This window comes from Ursus americanus, chromosome 21 (genome assembly GCF_024610735.1).
Source record: "Ursus americanus isolate L20-20 chromosome 21, mUrsAme1.1.p, whole genome shotgun sequence".
Taxonomy (NCBI): Eukaryota; Metazoa; Chordata; class Mammalia; order Carnivora; family Ursidae; genus Ursus; species Ursus americanus.
In genome coordinates this window covers 158252-167799 of record NC_142147.1, presented here as the reverse complement: position 1 = coordinate 167799, position 9548 = coordinate 158252, and the positions used below count along the sequence as shown (strand labels likewise).

The 9548-nt window shown below is 57.4% G+C and overlaps 1 protein-coding gene across 1 annotated transcript; it reads left to right on the top strand.

Annotated features, from left to right (window-relative positions):
* The first annotated feature begins 542 nt into the window (after window positions 1-542).
* Window positions 543-9223, top strand: TUBB3 (tubulin beta 3 class III). Its single transcript, XM_045772765.2, has 4 exons — window positions 543-648; window positions 6350-6458; window positions 6965-7075; window positions 7816-9223. Exons 1-4 carry the CDS (start codon window positions 592-594, stop codon window positions 8889-8891), a joined length of 1353 nt encoding a protein of 450 aa, XP_045628721.2. The 5' UTR covers window positions 543-591; the 3' UTR covers window positions 8892-9223.
* Window positions 9224-9548: the final 325 nt, after the last annotated feature.

Here is a 9548-nt window from a genome sequence, read left to right as displayed (position 1 = left end):
AGCCTTTTCCTGCCTCCCCCACCCCTAAGGGATCCAGCAAAGCTCAGAGTACCTTGTTTGTCCCTTCATGCCACAAGACAGGGAGCTAAGAGGCGTCCATCTCGGTCTTTGGGGTGGGAACATGGGGTTGGTCCCTGAATGGGTGTGGAGAAGAAAGACTGTCCTTGCAAAGCCGTGGGGTGGGGCTGCCGCAGAGGTGGGACCCGAGAGGGCAGCCTGGGCGGGGTCCGAGAGCCAAGAGGGGCTTCTATTGTCCTCCCTGGAGCTCGCCAGCCCCTCCCTTCAGTGTGCGGGGCCCCCAGACTCCCGCCCCCCTCCCCGCGGACCCCCCAGACCCTGGTGGCGGCGGGAGGAGGCGGCGGGAGGAGCGCCGCATCGCGCGGCGGAGCGGGGATGCGCGGTGCTGATGCTGCAGGGCCGGTGCTGCATTCTGCGGCGGCGTCCCCTGATTGGCCGCGCGCGGTGACGCCAGGCCGGGCGCTGCGGGCGGGGCCCAGCCTATAAGAGCGGCCGGCGGGGGCGGCCGACCCTCCGCAGCCAGCCCCGGCCCGTACGCGCGTGTCCCGCAGCCGCCCGCCACACGCACCGAGCATGAGGGAGATCGTGCACATCCAGGCCGGCCAGTGCGGCAACCAGATCGGGGCCAAGGTGAGGACGCGCGCCGCCCCCCCACCCCCACCCCCGCCCCCGGCCCAGGCTCCGGGCCCTGACACCGGCGCGCAACCCGCCTCCCCACCCAGAGCCGGGCCCCGGAGGGAGGGAAGCAGGGAGGCGCCGCACCCCGAGCCGCACTTGCCGCTGCGAAGCCAGGAACAAAGGGACGAGCCGGGCCCCGCGCCGGGCGGCGGGGGCACCGGGATCCCTGCCCTGCCACGTCCACACCGTCTTCTCTGTCCCTGCCGGGTTACCTCAGGCGTGCGGGAGCGCCCCGCAAGTCGGCGGCTGGGCTCCATCCACAACGGCTGCAGCTGCGGGGACTGTCTGGGCGTGGTCCTCTTCTTTGGGGTCGCAACTCAGCCCTGAGCGAGATGGGTGGGGTGGGCAGGTTTGGGTGGGGCGTTCCCTTCAAAGCCGAAATGATTCTGTCTGCCCTGCTCCCACTTCCCCCAGGAACAGGCGGTCCGCAAGCGTCCATAGCCACCCCCATGCCCCCAACCTCTCTGTTACCACCCTCAGCTTCCTGACCCCACCCTATTCTTTTGTTGGGGGAGGGGTTGGGCCCAGACTCGGGGTGACCTTGGTCCAGGACCGGACTCTCCCTCAGCTCCGCCCAGCCCGGGTAAAACTCCCGTGGGTTTGGACAGCACCCACCCAGGGACTGTGGAGTCTGGGGGTGGAACGTAGGAACAAAGCCCATCTCCTGGGATGGAGAGCTGCATCACCACCGGGCCCCTCCCCTCCATTGTTAGTCACCTCGAAGATGTTGGGACTAAGGGGAAGAGGAGGTGGTATAATCCCCACTGGAACCTAGGAGACAGGTGTCACATCCCCAAGTCCAGGGAGACTGTCCCTTGCCCAAGGTCACACAGCAAGTGCGAGACAGAGCCATGCTACCCCTGCCCCCCCCCCCCCCCGGCTCTCAATCCCAGCAGACGTCCAGCCCAGGACTCAGGCTAGGTGGGTGGGGCCTGCTATCCACTGGGGCACCCCACAGAACAAAACAGGGGAACTGGGTGGGGGTGGGGGGTGGCTTTGTCAGGACCAAGGCCAGGGACCCAGGGTGGGAGTGGAGCAGGGCGGGTTTCCCAAAGGAGGCAGTGGGAGGAGACCGGTCTTGGAGGGGAAGGGGCCTAGGAAGGGGTTCCTCTGGAGGCTGTTGCCATGGAAACCAGGCAAGAACAAAAAGCTAATTACAACAGGGCTGGGGCAGCCTCGTGGCTGACATGTAAATTGCAACTTCTTCTCTAGGGTGGAGGCGACTTGGATGGGGCGGAGGGGTGGTACCAGGGAGACTCCCTAATCACCCGAAGAAACAGCTGTGCCTGCCCCAGGAAGGAGCTGGGAGAGGGGGAGGCCTGGGGGATGGTGGCCGCAAATCAAATCAGGGCTCCTGGGGCAGTCACTGACAGCTGCCCTGGCCAGGTGGGAGGGGCGGAGGGCTCATTAATGTGGTCACAGGGGCCAGGCCTGCCCTGAACATCTGCTCCTCAGAGGGTCAGGGGTCACTGGGGGGAGGGAGGGCAGCCCTGAGTTCTGCCTGAGCCTAGGGGAGTGGTGATCTGGTTATGCACCCCTCCCCTCTATGGCTGGGACAGACACTTATCAAGCAAAGGCAGGTCCACACCCTGGCTATAGCTGGGGTTGGGGGGGGGGTGTGGCAGGAGGGGGAGGGAGGAAGGCAGAGCCAGTAACCTGAGTGCTGGACAAGTGTCCTTGGCTGAGATTTTTTTCCTGCTTCTTAGAGATGTGGCCTCCTGGGTTTGCTCATTATTTTTTATTCCTTTTGGGTTGATTTTCTTACTTTATGTTGTTTTAAAAATTAGTATCTGATCAAACCAGAGAGAGGTGGATTTTGTGGGGAGAGGAATTGTTTCTTTCTTTTCCACCTCTGCCTTTTTTGGTGACCCATGACAGCAGTTGAGCAGTTCCCTTCTGGCCTGCTTGTCCTCGAAAGTCTCCAGAGACCAAACTCAAAGAAAGGGCTCAAGCCCCCGGGGCCAGGCCCCAGGTAGGTAATTTGAGGGCCCAGAGGATGCTGCCATTTGCCCTGTGGACAGGCAGGTCATTGGCCATTTCTGTTTCCTGATCCCATCGTGGCTGTGGGCTCCTTGGCAAGGGGAGTGAGCAAACTTTTCCTTCCCATCACCACCAGCAGCTGACGGGTGGGCAAGGGCGGCTGCTGTCCTGCCTGCCCGCCCTGGAGAGGTGCCTGGCTCGGCCCCACCCCTGCTCTAGCAATGGGCCTGGCTGTGGGGGATGGAGAGAGGTCAGGGCGATTGGGGCCAGGAGAGACACACCTCTCCTGAGCGGTAGCTTGACGGCAGTACACTCGGGACAAAGATCGCTGCGTATTGAGCGCTGGGCCCCGTGTTCAGGAACACCACCTCACAGAGATGCGGTGAGATACGAGATCGTCCTTCCCCCGGGGTCGCTCCGGGAAGTTGAGGCACCGCCCAGGAGGGACAGGGCAGGGGTTTGAGTCTAGGTCTGCACGGATCCGTTAGGATGGGCGGGGACGCTCCCCCTCCCACAGCCGCCACACAACAGGCGGATGAATCCGGGACCTCATCCTTCGCCTCTGGGGTGCAGGGCCATTCAGCAGCCTTTGTCTGCGCCCCTTTCCCTCGGCCGCTGGGCGGAGCCTCAGAGGGGCGGGCCCTGGCCCTGACCGCCAATGGAGGGAGGGATTTCCTGGTTTCCTTGAACCCGCCTCCTACATGGGTCACTGTAGCGCTCGCTGTGCTCGGGGTGGGGAGAGACTTCGAGGTTCTGAAAGGTTTTAACGCCCAGGAGTCGGCAAGCCCTCCCTCCGCGGAGCCGCTGGCCCCCACTTGCCTTGGCCGACGCCTCCCGGGCCCCAGAGCGGGGACGCGGCCAGAGATCAGCACCACGGACAGCGCCGAGGGCGCGGGGGTCTGAAGTCTGAAGTAGGAGCCTTGGCCAGGACCCTGGGGTCCACGCGCCACCTGGCAGTTTTCTCAACTGTAGTGATGGTCACAATTATTCCTTATTTAGTTTACAAAATTGTATTTTATTATTGATTAAATACTACATAATATATTTTACTGATAAGGTACTTATTTTAAATCACATTTTTATTAGTTTTAACTACAAAAGCAATTATTAATATATTCTTCTAAAAAGTTGAAACAGTGCAGATAAGGCCAAAGTGCCCATTTAGCCACCTCATGCCCCGAGGTCCTGCTCTCCTGGGGGAATAATTTTGTTTTCCATTCTTCAAGCCTGTTTCCTCTGCATGTGCACCTATATATATCTTTGTAGAAAAATGTAACATCTTCTGAGGTTCCCTTTTCACTCTATACATCATCATGCAATGTGCTTTGTCCTCAAGGATGTGTCTCGGGGATGTGCTCGTGTCAGTGATGACGTTTTACTGCTCCACGGTATCCCAAAGTATATTGATATTTTAAAACCTTTATTTTTATTTGTTATCTGTGCATATGGGTTAGAGATTTAAAATAGCATCTACTATTTTAACTCAACGAAGCCACCATTTGCTGAATGCATTAGGCCTTGTGCTAACCCCTTAATGTGGGTACTATAATTGTGTCCACTTTACAGATGAGAAAACTGAGGTCCCAAGTGAGGGAGTCAGTGGCACACACGGACTGGTACTGGAATCTGGTCCATTACCTCCTGGAGGACCATGCTTTCCAGAGATGCATTTTCAGTAACTCTCTGTAGATGTGTTGATGGCAGGGTGACTGACTCCATCTGTCCTGGCCCCACACTTGCTGTCTCCAGCTCTTCACTCCTCTGCAGGGGCTGGGGTGTCTCAGAGCTCTGGGGACCAAGCCCCTGGCTCCCACTTTAATGCAGGCCTTGGGCCGAGGAGGCCATGGAGACCCAAGCAGTGGTAGGAAGTTCTGATCAGGCCCTGAATGCCTCAGTGACATTTCCTTGTGTTTATTTTTTCTAAATACAAAATTAACACCCACAGTGTAAAAAGAACAGTTAACAATGACAAAACAGGGAGCAAATCCAGCTCCTACCCTCTCTGAGTGATGACCTCCGGTAACAGCCTCTCTGGGTGCACTGACAAGACTTTTCTATGCATTTTATAATAATGATAACACTGTTCGTAATGATCAGAGTTTCAATCTTTTATTTATTTTTAAAAAAATATTTCTTATTTATTCATTTGAGAGAGACAGAGCAAGCGAGAGCACCAGCAGGGGGGAAGGTCAGACACAGAGGGAGAAGCAGGCTCCCTGCTGAGCAGGGAGCCCAATGTGGGACTTGAACCCAGGACCCCGGGATCATGACCTGAGCCAAAGGCAGACGCTTCACGGACTGAGCCACCCAGGTGCCCCTAATTATCAGAGTTTTAAAAAATATTTTCTAACTAATCTTTTGTTGTTGTTTAGAAATTAACATGTGACAATTCCAAAAGAGCCAAAGGGTAAACAGTGAAAAGACCTTTCCCCCAGCCCAGACACACATTCCCAGGCCCAGGTCCCTGGAGCAGATACCTCTGTTAGAGACATCTCTATAAATATGTGCAACCTGGGTTCTAACTGCTTTCTTCACTGAGCTGTCTTTTTACCAGCACATGACTGACATGTAGAGGCCTGTTATTTCTCGAGGCCTTCATACCATTCATCTTCTGAAAATCACTCCAGCCCTGAGGAGCAAAGGGTTGGGGCACTGGGAAGTCACACTGCGTGTGACTAATGACCCTCCCGGCATGGGCCCACTGTGCTCCGCGCAGCTTGGAAATGTCCTTGGGGTGCGGGCCAAGCTCTGTGCAGCCTTCCCTTCACCCAGGGGGATGTGTCTTCGTGTGCTGACACACGTGCACGCATTCACATGCTTCACACGATTAACTCGCTTTATTCCCACAGAGACTTGCTTTCACCATCAGGCCAATGAACAGATGAGGACCCTGAGGCACAGAGAATCTTCAGGACCTGCCCAGGGTCACACAGATAGGAAGAGGTGGTCCAGCTCCTGAATGTAGACCCTGCTCCGTCCTTTTGTGCGCTGGGAGCAGATTTTGAGAAGCGCTATGGGTTCCAGTCCAGGGAGGTGTAGGGTGGGTGACAGTAGGCAGTGGAGAGAGCGAACTCTGGGAGTCTGGGCTGTGCCAGCTCTTCGCGGACAGGCTGGGTGAATCAGGCGAGTCATGCCCTACCCAGGGCCCCTGTGGTTCTCATTGGCTGAGGCTGATGAGATATGGGACCCTGCCAGGCCCTGTCTCTGGACATCTTTGCCAGGACACGAAAGGGCATGTGAATCCTGGACTCTGTCTCTGTAGACAGTTCTTTGCCTTCTCTGTGCCTTGGTTCCTTTATCTGAAAAGAGAGAATAAAGAAAATTGCCCCAAGAGGGTGTTTATTACTGACCCCTCATGGAGGAGTGGGCTGTCCAAGACTCCTGGTTAGCAAGTGCAGAGGAGAGTCTGGGGAGCCTGGGTCTGTGTCAGTTGAGCCCTGAGCCACTCTGAGGGCACCAGGCACCATGAACGTACAGACAGTCGATGTGCGTATTTACTATGATAATTTTCTGACAGACGACAGAGCTTGGAGCTCTTCTCTGAAGTCACTCAGAAGGGCTAGTGCAAGCTTCAAGTCCAGGCCCCTAATTTTACACCCAGGGCTGAGTCCATGGGAGGGAAAGGGCCTGGTGGGGGTCGTAAGCACCGGCTGACCCTTCTTTCCCCCTGCAGTTCTGGGAGGTCATCAGTGACGAGCATGGCATAGACCCCAGCGGCAACTATGTGGGGGACTCAGACCTGCAGCTGGAGCGCATCAGCGTCTACTACAACGAAGCCTCCTGTGAGCTCCCACCCTGCCCCCACACTGGGTCTGGGGGGAGGGGGGAAAGGGCTCCTTGACGCCCTCCTATTGGTTGTTTGGCAGGGTTACCCAAGACTCACAAAGCAAAGATGAGGAACCCTAGGGACTGCCACCAGTGAGATTCAGATATGTGTGACCCTCACATGACACCTGCAGTCTAGGGGATGGACAGGGCTGGGCAGGGTCCTGGAGGCTCCTCAGGAAGCCCATGGGGGGTCTAGAGCAGGGGCCACTTAGCCACTGGTGTAACATGATGTCCATAGTGAACTGGAGAAATACTAACCTGTCCACGGGGATGTAGTACGTGGTCGTGGCCGTCTGGGGTGTTGACCATGGTCCCCATTTCACACATGGTTCCAGCCTCTCTGACCCCAGTCTGAGCGCTTTTGGTGACCCCATGACTCTGGCAGGCCAGGGCAGGATTCAGAGGGCAGGAGGAGCCCCTGACCCTCTGTGACCCACATAACCCACCCCTTTCCCCTCAGCTCATAAGTACGTGCCTCGGGCCATTCTGGTGGACCTTGAGCCCGGAACCATGGACAGCGTCCGGTCTGGGGCCTTTGGGCATCTTTTCAGGCCTGACAACTTCATCTTCGGTAAGTTTCCCTTGTCCCACACTCTGAGGCAGACACCATCACAGGCAAATCCAGGTCAGCAGAAACAACAGGGCAAAGTCACCCCTTAGCAGGACAGAACTGACCTTCACATTTTGCATTTGGCAACAGAGGCCCAGAGAAAGGGTTCTGGGCAGGGAATAGAAACCACTTGTGTATTGCAAGCAGAACAATGTGTGAAACAGAGAATTGAGCTTATAGGACTGTTACAGAGTTGGCAGGACAGGAGTCAGTCTCCAGAGGACTCAAGTTCACAGACATGCAGCATTGCTGTGATCAAGAGTGCCTTACCCCATTTCTGTCTTCTGGACCTCAGCACCCCAATTGACGGATATCAATCCACATTCAGACCCCAAGCTGCAAGGAATTCTGGGGGTTATAGTTTACACCTCCCGCATGGCGAGCCAGAACTTGGAGGGGAGGGCTGATAGACTCCCGCAGAACCCCCCTACGGAGGCAAAGCAGGACCTGCCACTCCAGGTTCTCAATTCCTGTCCAGAGCCCTTAACACTGGGCACCAGGCCCTTAACACAGGGGTCCCCAGCATGCAGCATGGCTGGTGTGGAGGGCCATGGAGGGAGTGAGAAGGCGTGGGCACCCCACTTCACAGGGAGGAAACAGGCACAGAGCTTCCACAGTTGCTCTGTGGATGGCATGTTCAGGCAGGCGCCGTAGGTCTGACTAGTCTGTGTCCCCTTCCTGCTGCCCCCCTACCCCCACAGGTCAGAGCGGGGCTGGCAACAACTGGGCCAAGGGTCACTACACCGAGGGCGCTGAGCTGGTGGACTCCGTCCTGGACGTGGTGCGGAAGGAGTGTGAGAATTGCGACTGCCTGCAGGGCTTCCAGCTGACCCACTCTCTCGGCGGGGGCACAGGGTCTGGGATGGGCACACTGCTCATCAGCAAGGTGCGCGAGGAGTACCCTGACCGCATCATGAACACCTTCAGCGTGGTACCCTCGCCCAAGGTGTCGGACACGGTGGTGGAGCCCTACAATGCCACGCTGTCCATCCACCAGCTGGTGGAGAACACGGACGAGACCTACTGCATCGACAACGAGGCTTTGTACGACATCTGCTTCCGCACCCTGAAGCTGGCCACGCCCACCTACGGCGACCTCAACCACCTGGTGTCGGCCACCATGAGCGGCGTCACCACTTCCCTCCGCTTCCCCGGCCAGCTCAATGCTGACCTGCGCAAGCTGGCTGTGAACATGGTGCCCTTCCCCCGCCTGCACTTCTTCATGCCCGGCTTCGCGCCGCTCACCGCCAGGGGCAGCCAGCAGTACCGCGCGCTCACGGTGCCTGAGCTCACCCAGCAGATGTTCGACGCCAAGAACATGATGGCTGCCTGCGACCCCCGCCACGGCCGCTACCTGACCGTGGCCACTGTCTTCCGCGGGCGCATGTCCATGAAGGAGGTGGACGAGCAGATGCTGGCCATCCAGAGCAAGAACAGCAGCTACTTCGTGGAGTGGATCCCCAACAACGTGAAGGTGGCCGTGTGCGACATCCCACCCCGGGGGCTCAAGATGTCCTCCACCTTCATCGGCAATAGCACGGCCATCCAGGAGCTGTTCAAGCGCATCTCGGAGCAGTTCACCGCCATGTTCCGGCGCAAGGCCTTCCTGCACTGGTACACGGGCGAGGGCATGGACGAGATGGAGTTCACTGAGGCCGAGAGCAACATGAACGACCTGGTGTCCGAGTACCAGCAGTACCAGGACGCCACGGCCGAGGAGGAGGGCGAGATGTACGAAGACGATGAGGAGGAGTCCGAGGCTCAGGGCCCCAAATGAAGCAGCTGGAGGGGCAGAGCCAGGCTGTGGCTGTGGCCAAGAGGCCTGTCCCCCAGAGCCATGCCGCCACTGACACCACCCCCAGCCTTGTCCCCACCAGCTCTGGTCACGGCACCCTAGGGCTCCTGAGTGTTTGTCCTCCAGTATTTACGGCATCCCCACCCCACATGAGTCCCGTCTTCCCACCATAGGTCAGGTCCACTTCTGTGTCTGCTTTCTTGTCAGCTCCAGGCCTGTTTTATGGTTTGTTTTGTTTTCTTTTGTTTTTTTTTTTACTGGTTTGTGTTTCTATTTTGGGGGGGGATACTTAATAAATTTATTGCTGTCAGATATCTCTCCCTGGTGCTGGATATTTCTTTTTATTCTGGAAAGTTGGGTCCAAAGGGGTGTGGAGGGGCAGACAGGGAGGCCCAGGGTGGGAAAGGGTCATTGTCTCCCAGGCTGGTGGCTGACAAAGGCCTGTGCTTAGAGCTTGTAGGTTCTGAAGGCCCAGCTGCTGGGAGCTTCTGGAAGTGGGGTCGTGGAGATGGGGCGTGCCTGGATGAAACCTCATCCCGGAACCACAGGCGCAGCTCACCCTGGATTTGAGAACTATCCCTCGTCTCCCACACAGAGACTCACGCTCCAGACCTTTCCTCTGGCAGACAGTTGGAAACC

What these genes read in the sequence shown, in the direction of transcription:
- TUBB3 (XM_045772765.2), top strand. Translation starts at nt 592, where the DNA reads ATGAGGGAGATCGTGCACATCCAGGCCGGCCAGTGCGGCAACCAGATC. An exon ending in GCAACCAGATCGGGGCCAAG is followed by an intron (nt 649 to 6,349) that starts GTGAGGACGCGC and finishes TTCCCCCTGCAG; the next exon opens with TTCTGGGAGGTCATCAGTGA. An exon ending in GCCTGACAACTTCATCTTCG is followed by an intron (nt 7,076 to 7,815) that starts GTAAGTTTCCCT and finishes CTACCCCCACAG; the next exon opens with GTCAGAGCGGGGCTGGCAAC.